Source organism: Trichechus manatus, unplaced genomic scaffold, assembly GCF_000243295.1.
Source record: "Trichechus manatus latirostris isolate Lorelei unplaced genomic scaffold, TriManLat1.0 scaffold00045, whole genome shotgun sequence".
Classification (NCBI taxonomy): Eukaryota; Metazoa; Chordata; class Mammalia; order Sirenia; family Trichechidae; genus Trichechus; species Trichechus manatus.
The window spans coordinates 12,976,807-12,989,894 of record NW_004443981.1 but is presented as its reverse complement, the minus strand read 5'-3'; the positions used below and the strand labels follow the sequence as shown (position 1 = coordinate 12,989,894).

Genomic DNA, 13,088 nt, shown 5'->3' with positions numbered 1-13,088 from the left:
CTTCATGAAGGCGCCGCGCTTCTGCTTGTCGGCCAGCAGCTCGCCGTACTGCGGTGGCAGCGCGCCCAGGCCCACGTTCTCCATGACCTTGCCCAGCACCAGTGCCTTCTCGTCGGCCAGCTTGGCGGCGCCCGCGCCCGCGCCCACGGCCACGGCCACGCCGCCCACACCGCCGCCGTTCTCGCGGCTGCGGCTCAGCTCCGAGTCCATGCTGAAGCTCGACTCCGGCCGGCTCTCGTTCTCCAGCAGCAGCTCCTCCTCCTCCTCCTCTTCCTCTTCGTCCTCCTCCTCGGGCTCGTGGCCCAGCGACGGGTCGCTCTCGTGGCGGAAGTCGCCGTCGGCCGCCTTGAGGCCCTCGGCGGCCAGCTCGCTGGTGCCCGGCTCCGGGGAGCTGGCGGCCGAGAGCCCGTCGTCGGAGCGGCCGGCCAGCGAGCCGGCCTTGTGCATGTGCGTCTTCATGTGGCGCTTGAGCTTGCTGGCTTGCGAGCACGCGTGGTCGCACAGCTGGCACTTGTAGGGCTTCTCGCCCGTGTGGCTGCGCCGGTGCACGATGAGATTGCTCTGGAACTTGAAGGTCTTGCCACAGAACTCACACGACTTGCTCTTGGCCGGGGGCTGCGGCGGCGGCGTGCCGCCGGGGGGCATGGGCGGCAGCGGCGGCGTGCTCAGGAACGGGGACTTGGGGCTGGGCTGGAAGGGGTTCAGGAGCCGGTGCATAGGGTTGCCGCGGCCCGGCGACACGGGCGGCGGCGTGGCGCTGTTGCCCGCCAGCTCGCGCAGCCTCCGCGAGAAGTCCATGGCGGGCGAGTCGATGGCCATGGGGTTGAGGCGCATGACTCGGTCAAAGGCACTGGGGTGCTGGGCGACGAGCCCCATCTCCTCGGCACTGAGGCGGTGCGGGTCCAGGTGGTGGCGCGGCGGCGGGCTGAACAGCGGCGGCGTGCCGGGCAGGCGGCCCTCGCCGAAGCCCGGGTGCTCGCGCAGGAGGGGACCCGTCATGCGCAGCAGGTTGAAGGGGTTGCTGTCACCCAGGAAATTCATGAGCGGCGACTGGGCCACGGCCTCGGGCCCGAGCGGCGGCGGGATGGTGAGGCGCGGCGTGAGCGAGCTGCTGGCCGGGCCTGGCTCCAGGTAGATACGGAAGCCGTGCGTGTTCTGCGCGTGCTGCAGCAGGAACCACGCGCTGGTGAAGGGCTGCTTGCATGTTGTGCAAATGTAGCTGGAAGGCTCGTCTTTACCTGGGGAGACACACGGACAGAAAGGCAGAGAGAGGTGAGAAGGGGGCACGGGCGCCAGGTGGGCCAGGTGCTCTGAAAGGGGGCTGTGGGATAACTTTTGGGAGGCCCGGGAACGCCACGTGGCCGGCCCTCTGGCCATTCTCCACCTGGCTGGGGGCCGACAGAGTCTGCTCTGTGGTCAGGCCACCCTGGGTTCACTAGGGCCACACTAGCCACAGGATCTCAGCAAGTAGGCCTGGTTTCCGCCCCGAAAGAAACAGTGTTCCCATCCCCGTTACTTTAGAGGCTAAGTGGGATTGTTGGTGAGAATGCCCCCACTCCACAGCAGGTATTATATAAACGCTGGACTCTGCCCAGAAGAGCATTTGGGCAAATCTCAGCCGGACAAGGCTCTCTTCCCAGGCAGTCATCTATAGCAGGGTTTCTCATGCGGGGGGCGCCATTAACCTTGCTCTGGAATTCTTCCTTGGGGTGGGCTGGGCCATCTTGAGCATTGTAGGATGGCTCTACCCACTAGATACCATTAGCAATCCCCCCCCCAAATCCTGATGATCAAAAATGTCTCCCAGACAAAACTACCCATTGCTGACAAGTCAGTGTGGACTCATGGCAGCCCCACAAGTTCCAGAGTAGAACTGAGCTCCGTAAGGTTTTCAGTGGCTGTGATCCTACCAAAACAGACTGCCAGGACTTTCTTCTGTGGCATCACTGGGTGGATTCAAATCACCAACTTTCTGGTTAATAGCTGAGCGCAAACCATTTTTGGCACCCAGGGACCCAGACATGTCAAACGTCCCCAAACCAAAAACCCATTGCCGTCAAGTCGATTCCAACCTATTAACGGCCCTATAGGATGCCCCCCGGGGGGCAAAATCACCTCTGGTGGACAAGCACTGATTCAGACAATATTTGATTCAAGGAAGTTCTACAGAAACACAAGATCAAACTGAACTGTCTTGCAAACATTTTTTCTTTTTTCCTGTAAGAGAAATGGCTGTGATAAAACGGAATTTTCGCTAGAGGAAAAGCTAGTGTTTCTGAGAACAGACTCCATGCGGGGAACACTGTAAAATTTAAACATACAGCGAAGAGAAGAACATTAACGTGTTCTCAAGACCCACTGTGTGACAGCTGCTTCCACTGTGTTGTCACACACATCCCTAACCACGATGTAGAGTTCAGTGTCCATCAAACCCCTGGGGGGCTCGAGGGACACTTGTCTAAATGAGTATTCCAAAGTCCTTTGCCAAAACACTAACTTAATGCAGAAATGTCCCTAAATCCAACAGGGCAGTCAGGGTGGACAGCTGCGGGTGTTGTTTTTGTTGGAAAATGGCCCTGGTGACATCTCCAGCGAATTGCATTGGACACTGGTAGCACTCGGCCAGAATGTCACCGCGTTTGTCCATCATCGGGGCAGTTACCAAATGGAAGCCAAAGTCGATCCACAAACCTGCCTTCCTGTTTGCTGCCCTCCTCAAGCTGTGGGTGAAGCCCGCTGCTCTTCCAGTCTGAAACACTCATAACGCTTTACATACAAAAGACAGGTGCGGACAGGCCCTGCCTTCTGTCATCAAATGTGCTAGTTGGGAAGGAAAAGTTGAAAAGGAAGCCCGCCCCAGACAGAGCCTAAGACAGTCACGATCCTGAAAACCCTGTTGTTTTTTCAAACTTCACTGTCCCTGGAAGATTTTAACACTGATCAAGTACAGTAGCCACAGACTCCCTGGTGAAGCTAACCGTGCAAATAAAATTGCCACACCCCATGTGAGTAAGGTGAAGTGGGGTACGGAGGAATGGGGAGTGGGAAAAACTGTCCCCCATCGCAGCCTCTCCACCGACTGAAGGATTCTGAAATCCCAGGCACAGAACGTTCTTGTTTTTCACTTAGGAATTATGAGTGGAAACTGGAACTGTGGAGCCCTGGTGGTGCCGTGGTTAAAGCGCTCAGCTGCCAACCCAAAGGTCAGACGTTTGAACCCACCAGCAGCTCTGTGGGAGAAAGCTGTGGCAGTCCGCTTCCATAAAGATGACAGCCTTGGAAACCCTGTGGGGCAGTTCTGCTCTGTCCTGTAGGGTGTTGTGAGTTACAATCGACGCGACGGCAGTGCTTTTTCTTTTTCTTTTTTTGCACCCTTAGCAATGTTTATAGGCACAGAAACCACTGTTTGGAAACCGTCTTTTAAAATCCAGTCGACTCACGGACCAAATGCCCTCAAGTCCCTCCAAGGGCTTGGGTCGTGAATGTGGGCCCCTCTCCCCAGTTAGAAAATTCTGACAACTTCCGAGGGGCAGACAACTCACAGAAGCATAATGATGTCACAAAATGATTCCTGTTGTCGAAGGGGTGGGGTGGAGATTCCCCCGGGCCACAGAACCAACCAGGCCAGAACACCCAACACTGAAAACCAAGACACGCTTTACAAGTTGACTATTACACGGGGATTACCTCACGTTCATCTCCTATTCTGCACGTGTGTCTGGTGGCGAGGAGACAGAAATAAAAAGCGAATTTTGAAGTCCAGCCTCACTTCGCTTTTAAACGGCTCAAGGAGAGCTTCTGAGGCGATTTTCTCTCACCAGCGTGTCCAGGTAATTTCCTTCTCCCGCTATGTCTGGGCAATTCCGTTTCCCACGCTTGAGCCCCTGAGAAGCCTCACCACCTTGGAAACGGCAGGGAGGCCTCCTCAAGGCCCTCGGCAGCCATGATTCTCACCGGCTCTGAGAACTGTAGGGCAGCACCAACACCCCATCTTTCCTCCCACACCCCACACAGCTAACATAAAAAGCACCCAGCCTCTCGGGAGGCCGACTGAGGGTGTACCATCTCCTGTCCTCAGCTCATTTGTTAATGTATCTGGGGAACTGAACATTTTACCTCAGACAGCCTCACAGGAGAGCTGGCCAGAAGGTATACTTACACTCCTCCACAAATCCTTTTGTGGAACAAGGCAGAACAAGTAAATAAATAAGAAGTAAGAGGAATAAAAAGTCCTTTTCTGACACAAATGAAGTGCCCCGTCCTACAAAGTCATAGATCTTCAAATTAAAGAGCATTTCTGCCCCCTTCACCTCGCTGCAGCCACTCTACTTAACCCATTTAGGGGCAGCGGCTCTGATTCTTGATGTTTTCCAGTGGGGCCCCCTCCCTTCCCCCAACCTCTTTCTCATCATCTTCATTTTTCTTGGGTATCCCCAGAGCACTTCCTGTTTCTAGTTCTGACTGCCGCACATTTTCTAGAAAGTTCTGTTGCTGGGGAGGAATGTGGCTATGAGAAGAAAGTGCAGGCTGGGAAAGAAGACTGCTCTACAGCTGAAATGGCCGATTAAAATTAAAAAAAAAAAAAAAAAAAAAAACCTCAAAATGGCAGCCGCTGGGAAGCGTGTCGCTGCATGTCCTAAAGAGCTCAGATGTTTCACTTCTTGTGTTAAAAAGAAAAAGAGGGCACTTCTAAAACTCGAACTTGGAGCGGCGTGGGAAGGAAGTTACCTGTCCATAATTCACCGTGAGTGGGGGGAAAGCGGTATTTATTCATCAGCTGAGTCTCAGAGCCACCGGTCATGACAGGCCGGGGTAAGCCTTTCTGTTCCCGTGCCCCTGAACGGCTTTGCTTCCAAGACTTCACTCGGCGCAATGGCAAGATTCACTGCAGGCAACTGCCTTCCCAGGATCTGACGGCTTCCGATTTTTTTTAAACCTCCCAGCCCTCAAAGGCCTTCCCTAGACAACTCTGTTTCCACCTCCCCTTCCCTTTCTTTTTTTCATAAAATGTTCATTTCCCTATTATCACTCCGTGGTTATCTCTTGCCCAGAAGTCGCCCTGAGCACTGGGGCACCTCACTTTTAAGAACCGAACAATGTCAGAAAGTCTTTGAAGAACCACTCGGAACATTTTTCTATTCTGAAACTCGCTAAATATTTTAAACACGAGATGCACCGTGACGGATGGCTCATTTTTAAATGCAGCGGAAGACCCTCGGCGAGAGGGCCGCCTCGGACTCAGAGCTGGCCACGCTCCTTCCTGGGACCAGATGTTTCCTTCCTGACACCCCCTCCTCATACACAGGGCCTTTCGGGGACACCACCTGTGCAGAGGTGAGCTGGAGCCCAGACAGGGTCCACTTCTGCCTTGTGTGTAACAACACTGCCAGGGCTACTGAGGTTCCAGCTGATCAGCGGACACCTGGATTATTCTGAACTGATTTACTCAACAAAGTCAAAGCTGGCCCACAGACCCAGAAACAGCAGTTGCATTTCGCAAGTCACACAGGGTAGCTCAGAATCCAGGGACCATGTCTTTTTCCTGGCGTGCTTGCTTGCTTCATTCTTTCATACACAGTTTTAGAACCAGCTGGCAGAAACCCAAACTGGATCATCCTTGCTCTACTGGCCCTAAAGAGAGTTCCCTGAAGTCTTTCTCAAATGTGAAACCCACCTCAATGTATCTCTGTTATGGAGAGCCCAAGACAACAGCGGGGGTTCAAATCCCTGCCTTGACGCTTCCATCAAAGTGAAGCCCATCAAGTCACTTCACCTCTCTGGGCCTCAATTTCCTCATCAGTAGAATGGAAATAATATATACCTGCCTCACAAGAGGTCTGGGAGGGTCGGATGAGACCATGGATGTGAATCAAAAAACCAAAACCAAACCCGTTGCCGTTGACTCAATTCCAACTCATGGTGGCCCCGAGTGTTACAGAACAGAACTGTGTCATAGGATTTTCTTGGCTATAAGCAGTCCAAATGGTTAAGACTGGACTACTTCCCAAAAGGTTGGTGGTTCAAACCCACCCAGTGCTGCCTCTGAAGTAAGGCCTGACAGTCTGCTTCCAAAAGGTCAGGACCTTGAAAACCCTGGAACGCAGTTCTGCTCTGCACCTTCGGGGTTGCCGTTTGACTTGACAGCAACTAACAACAGTCTTCATGGAAGCAGATCACCAGGCTTTTCTTCGGAAGCACTGCTGGGTGGGTTTGAATCACCAACCTTTAGGCTAGTAGTCCAGCGCAAATCGGGGACCCTATGTGTATGAACGTTTTTACACGCACACCCTGTCAAGCATACATCGGTCCTCAGATGTTACGGCTGGGTTTTGCAGGGTTTGTGATTATCCACCTGGTACCTGGCCGTGGACATTTCAGAGCTGCCTTCCAGTGTACCACTGGGGGTAATAAAAACCCTGGAGGAGTTTTAATGCAGCCTGCCTAGGGCATTAGAGGGTCCAGGGAAGTAGGTACTTGCAAGCTTAAAGAAATGTGGGATTTTTATGGCAACTCAGGAACCTACGTGCAACCAGACTCCCGTGATGAAATCTCTCCCTCTGCGGTGTGGTGTTCTGTTTTGTTTTTTTTAACGGGCATTTAAATAATTGTTCCTCCTTATTATGCCCGTTACTCTAATAATACCAATAAAGGTATCGGGGATGTTCAATAAAGACCTTTAATTGAGTTATTATTAAATTAGAAGGCCTTAATGGAGAGTGCTGGTTTAACACGTCTCCTCCTGAGCCGAGTGACACCGAACGGGAGTGCTTTCCCTCCTGCCCAGGACGGAGCCGCATGGAGGCAGAGCCGGCGTGAGAGCCTGCGGGGCGTTCTGCAGACCCGAGGTCACGACAACGGTCCTCACGCTGCACCTTGGCTCCGCACATCTCTTTACGCTTTGCAAAGCGCTTCACAGTTGGTTTGGCATTTTCAGGTACGTTTGCTCATCCCGTCGTTACTTAGCACACCTCTGAGGACTGTCCCCAGGGACACATGCCCAGACTGAGGCTCAGGGGAGCCTTGTTCACAGCCAGAGGGCGGAGGCCACGCTCCCTTAGGCTTCCCGACCCCAAGTCCGGGTTCCCTGCGTGACCCCGCGCCTCCCGGCACGCAGAACACCTGAAGCGTCAATGGGTCCCTCTGAACACGTCGAGGCCTGCTTCCCAATGACCTGGGCCTGGGGCAAGGCTCCCACGCCACAGCGTGCGAACCCTCTAAGAGAAGGGGGTGAGTATTGCTGGATGGACCTCAGTCACGTCCATGATGGGCCTCGCCCCAGAGGGGTAGAAGGGAAGACCTTTCACGGAGCAGGGCCAGCCGGCTGGGTACAACTCCCTACTCAGGACCTGGTGAAGGGCCACAGAGTGCCCAAGGCAGCCGATCTGGGGAATGACGCTGAATCCCAGGGGACCCCTGTGCCAGCACCACCCGTCTCTGAATTTCAGGGTACTCACCGTCCAAGGGGAGAGCTGGTCTCACTGGCCACCCACTCAGTCCTCTAGAATCTGATCTTGCTAACGCTGCTGTCACCACACTTCCAATGATCACAATCACCCTCACTATTAACCCTTAAGGAAACCCTGCTGGGGCAGTGGTTAAGAGCTCGGCTCCTAACCAAAAGGTCACCAGCTGGAATCCACCAGCAGCTCCTTGGAAACCCTATGGGGCAGTTCTACGCTGTCCTAGAGGATCACTATGAGTTGGAATCGGCTCTGTGGCAATGGCTTTGGTTTGGTTTTTGGTTATTACTCTTAAGGTTGGCAGTTTGAACACGCCCAGCAGTGCTACAGAAGAAAGGCCTGGCGATCTGTCTCCGTAAAGACTACAGCCAAAACAACCCCTATGGAGCTGTTCTCGTCCGTAACACACAAACTTGCCTTGAGTCGGAATCAACTTGATGGCAGTGTTGTTTTTTTTTTAATTGCCCCTAATATTTGCACACCCTTAGTAGTTTAAAACTCTCTCTCCTCTCATGATCTCAGAAAGAAATGATCAGTTGGCCACTCGAGGGGTCTTTATGGAGCCCCTGGGGGGCACAAACGGTTAAATGTTTGGCTACTAACTGAAAGGTTGGGGGTTCGAATCCATCCAGAGGTGCCCTGGAAGAAAGACCTGGTGATCTACTTCTAAAAGGTCGCAGCCATTGAAAACCCCATGGAGCACAGTTCTACTCTGACACACATGGGGTCGCCATGCAGTCAGAATCGACTCAACAGCAACTGGTCTTGTCTAGGGGTCTTTATAAGTTTCGCATTGATGTTATTCGGGAGCGTGGTTGTCTACCGAGTCTATAACCATTCTCGCTTGTTCTGAACGCGTCTATCAAACCTCAGCCCTCTCCGAGCAAGAAGGTGGAGCTTGGGGAATAATAACAACAACGGTGATCACAATAAACCTTTATAAAATCCTTAGCACAGGCCAGGCCCTGAGATGAGTACAAGCACGACCTCACGCCTTGCTCCCAACAACCCCATGAGGTAGGAAGCGTCATCATCGCCATTTTACAGATGAAGAAACTGAGGATGGAAGGAGATCAGACCATCTTCCCAAGGCCACACAGCTGGCAGGACGCAGAGCTGTGCTCTGGAGCCGTGTGCCGAGCTCAGAAAATCCTAGGTCAAAAGAGAAATGTGTACAGACCCAGGGTCCCCAGGGCAGCTGCGCCTGCCTCAGTACCCTGCCTTTCACGACGGCCCAGGTGCTGACTATACTGTCGAGGTGTGTTGCTTTTGGCTAGAGTTGCAGTAACAAGGTAAAATCATGCTGATTAACTCCCGAAGAATAGGTGCACTTTGTTTAGAAGAGAAAGGGCTCCCAAAGCCAGTGGTCCCCAGGCGGGGGGTGCTTGATGCTGGTGGTGGTGAGGGTGGTAGTTGCAGTAATAATAATAAAAAACGGTCTCACAGTGATGGTATGCTGGGCCAGCCTCATTCTGTTGAGGCGTGCCCTCTCCTCCTGTGACTGTGGCAGACATGGCTAATCCATCCCCGCACTCTCCCTCCAGGCCTGGGAATCCTCCCTAACCCTGTGTGCTAGGCAGCTATTACCAGACGGAGTAAGCCTGTCAGTGGAACCGCCTTCCTATCCCGGGGTTCCGACGCACTATGCCCAGTCGATGATGGCTCAGAAGGGGCAGGGCTGAATACACTGGGTGGCACTGTGTGTCCTGCTAAGAAAATGACCACACCCGCCTTTCATTCCTTCACCAGACCAACAGAACGAATGGGCCCCTCTAGCCACCAGATACTCAGCTGGTAGCTGGGGATACGGTTTACGTTTCAGGGGAGACAGGGAACACCGTAAACCCACTGGATTCCGACTCATAGCGACCCTGGAGGACAGACGGAACTGCCCCATCGAGTTTCCAAGGCTGTCATCTTAATGGAAGCAGACTGCCGCATCTTCCTCCCACGGAGCGGCTGGTGGGCTCGAACCACAGACTTTTTAGTTAGCAGCTGAGCGCTTAACCACTGTGCCACCACGGCTCCTTTCCCAATTGATTAGTTAATGAAAATTGTGAGTGCTGTTAGAGAGAAGTTCAGGGACTTGGGGAGAGAAGGAGGAAAGGGTTTGACTGAATTTGGGGAGCAGAGTTGGGCATGATGCTGGGCCTCCTGCCTCACCGCATCGAAGCCTCCCAACAGCGCCACGTGGCGACCACGCGCAGAAGAAAGAACAAGGCTCAGGGAATTGAAGGAAGCTGCTCAAGGCCACAGTACCGGCCTCGGATGACTTATTTAGAAGTTCCATCTTGGGCTGGACTCCAAGCTCCCTGAGGACAGGGACCATGCTGGCCTTGCCGCTGCTCTGACTCCAGCCCCCAGCAGTGACTGACTGGGTCAGCGTTGTTGGGGGCACGGGAGTGGAGCAGCCAGCAGGCTGGGGCATCTCTGGAGTCTGTGCACCACCATGGGCCTGGGTTCCGTGCAGAGTCACCTGGAGCCAGGCACTGTGGCCACGTCCTGGATGCAGAGAGCTTCAGCTCCTTACCATGGAATGAAACCGGTACTTGCCTTTCCTGGGCTGCCGTGAGGACGAGAGCCTTGTAAAGTGCCTGGAACCAGGCCCCACACGTGGCAGGCTCTGGGGGCCTGAGCAGTGTCACCGCCCATCTGTCTGCTTTCCCAGGGCCAGGCCTCGCTGAGGTCATCACCACCCAGGACCCCGCCATGCCCACACCGCCCCGCGCTCGGCCACCTCCGCAGCTGGCTGGGCTCGGCGGCTCAACAAGCGGCCTCTCTTCCCGCCACTGGCAGAACCCCCAGCTTCCCCCACGCTGCTTGGCCGCTGCATTCCGACCACGGGGCATGCCAGGATCCCAGGTGACTCAGAACAGCACCAGAACGCCACCCCACCCCGTCTGCACCACACAGGGAGCCAGCGAGCCATCTTCCCAAGTCCCAGAGTGGACCGGCCCCCACTGCCCCATATGAATGAAGCACCAGACCCCGGCCTGCAGGAGCTGGCCAGCTCGCTGCCCCCCACACATGGACACACTCACCTCTGAGTCGTCCTCTGGGCTGTGCCTTCTCACACCCCCCGGTCCTTCCTGCACGTACTCACTGCCTGGAACACCTGTCTGCCTTTCCCCACTTGGAGCACGTCTCTGCAGAGGCAGCCCCAGGTAAGCCCACTCTAGACCACGGCCACGTTCTTCTTCATATAGCACAGCTTCTTGGTGCGCCTGATGTCTTCAGTCACCTCGTATGCATGCATGTGAAAGCTGGATGTCATGGATTGAATGGTGTCCCCCTCAAAAATGTGTGTATCAATTTGGCTGGGCTATGATTCTCAGTACTGTGTGGTTGTCCTCAATTTTGTGATTGTAATTTTATGTTAAAGAGGATTAGGGTGGGATTGTAACACCCTTATCCAGGTTGCATCCCTGATCCAATGTAAAGGAAGTTTCCCTGGGGTGTGGCCTGCACCACCTTTTATCTCTCAAGAGATAAAAGGAAAGGGAAGGGAGCAGAGAGGGAGACCTCATACCCCTAAGAAAGCAGTGGCGGGAGCAGAGCGTGTCCTTTGGACCCGGGGTCGCTGCGCAGAGAAGCTCCTAGTCCAGGGGAAGATTGATGAGAAGGCCGAGAGAGAAAGTCTTCCCCAGGAGCTGACGCCCTGAATTTGGGCTTTTAGCCTACTTTACTGTGAAGAAATAAATTTCTATTTGTTAAAGCCATGTACTTGTGGTATTTCCGTTATAGCAGCACTAGATGACTAAGACACTGAACAATGAATAAAGTAGATGGAAGAAAAATTGCTGCCTTTGAATTATGGTGCTGGCGTAGAATACTGAATATACCACGGACTGCCAGAAGAATGAACAAATCTGTCTTGGAAGAAAAACAGCCAGAATGCTCCTTAGAAGCGAGGATGGTGAGACCTCATCTCACATACTTTGGACATGTTATCAGGAGGGACCTGGAGAAGGACATCATGCTTGGTAAAGTGGAGGGTCATCGAAGAAGAGGAAGACCCTCACTGAGATGGACTGACACAGTGGCTGCAACCATGGGCTCCAACATAGCAACCATTGTGAGGATGGTGCAGGACCGGGCAGTGTTTCATTCTGTTGTACATATGGCCGCTATGAGTTGGAACCGACTCGATAGCATCTAACAAGAACAACACATTCCCACGGAGTCCCTGGGTGGTACAAACAGTTAATGCACTTGGCTGCTAACTGAAAGGTTGGAGGTTCAAGTCTACCCGGGTGCATCTTGAAAGAAAGGCCTGGTGATCTACTTCTAAAAAAAATCAGTCATTGAAAACCCTACAGAGCATAGTTCTACTCTGACACACATGAGGTCACCATGAGTTGAAGTCGACTTGACGGCAACTTTTTTTTTTGGCTATATTCACACAGCATCCCATTCATACCTGTGTGACACGGATCGCCATCCCACGTTACTGTTATATGTCCTTGGCTGTGGTGGGTTCAACTTGTGTTCAACCTGAACGTGCCGTGCCAATTTTGGACTTCCGCTCTCTGGGCGATACTCACAGCCACTTTGGAAAGCAGGCTTTAATCCACATTTCACAGAGAAAGGAAACCAGGGCTCAGCAAAGTTCAGTGAGTGGCCCAAGGTCACACAGCGAGTAAGCTACAGAGCCAGCGTTCAAAGCCCGGTCGGCCTGGCCCCAGCGCCTGTGCTGTGTCCACATACACACTCAAACTCTGCCCTAACTGACCCCGAGGAGGCACCTGAGCCAGCCACCCAAACTCAGCGTGCCGGCCAGCGGAGGGCTACTGGAGGCTAGCCAGGACAGGACATGCCAGGCACACCTCAGCCAGTAAGAGGGCTTCCCTAGTGAGAAAGCCTCACTCAGCTTCAGTGCTTTTTGTGACACAAGGTCCATTTACCCTGAGAGTGTCTGTGCAACAAAAGTAAACACTGTGCCCTCATGTGCCAAAAGGAAATACCCAGCGTCCAGTGGCAGATTAATCAGTCAGCAAGGTACACACACTGGCTTACAGTAAGCAAGGTACACACAAGCTTAATGGTGCTTACTTACTAATCTGTAGTGCACAATTTCACGAGTTCATCAAAGATGTGGTGATAACAGGTGAAACAGTTCACTACAGACTGGTAAGTAAGCACCATTAAGCCCATGCGTACCTTGCTTATTGGGTAATCTGTCTCTGCCAACATCCTGCACCACAGCCTCAAACGAAACCCCACCGTGGAAAGTGCCCTAGAGAGCCAGGTTTGCACAAGAATGCAGGTGAGTCTCGCTTGGAGCAAGAGGCATTTCTAGGAAGTTACTGACACAAGGAAATCTAATCTTGTCCCAAATGCTCTAGGGATATGCCTTCGTTATCCATCCATCCATCCACCCATCTATTCATCCATCCATCCATAAACTCATCCATCCATCCATCCAAACATTCATCCATCCATCCACCCACCCACCCATCCATCCATCCATCCACCTACCCACCTACCCATCCATCCATCCATCCGTCCATTCACCCACCCACCTATCTGTCCGCCCATCCATCCATCCATCCATCCATTCAACCACCCATACATACATACATACATCTGTCTACCCATCCATCCATACATCCACCCATCCATCCACCC

At 53.3% G+C, this 13,088-nt stretch overlaps 1 protein-coding gene across 1 annotated transcript in view; it reads right to left on the bottom strand.

Annotated features, from left to right (window-relative positions):
• The window catches only part of BCL11B (BCL11 transcription factor B), a 92,443-nt gene that overhangs the window by 1,393 nt on the left and 77,962 nt on the right, over positions 1-13,088 (bottom strand). Inside the window, 1 exon segment of the mRNA XM_023731796.1 lies at positions 3-1,238. Coding sequence (XP_023587564.1) covers positions 3-1,238 — 1,236 coding nt within the window.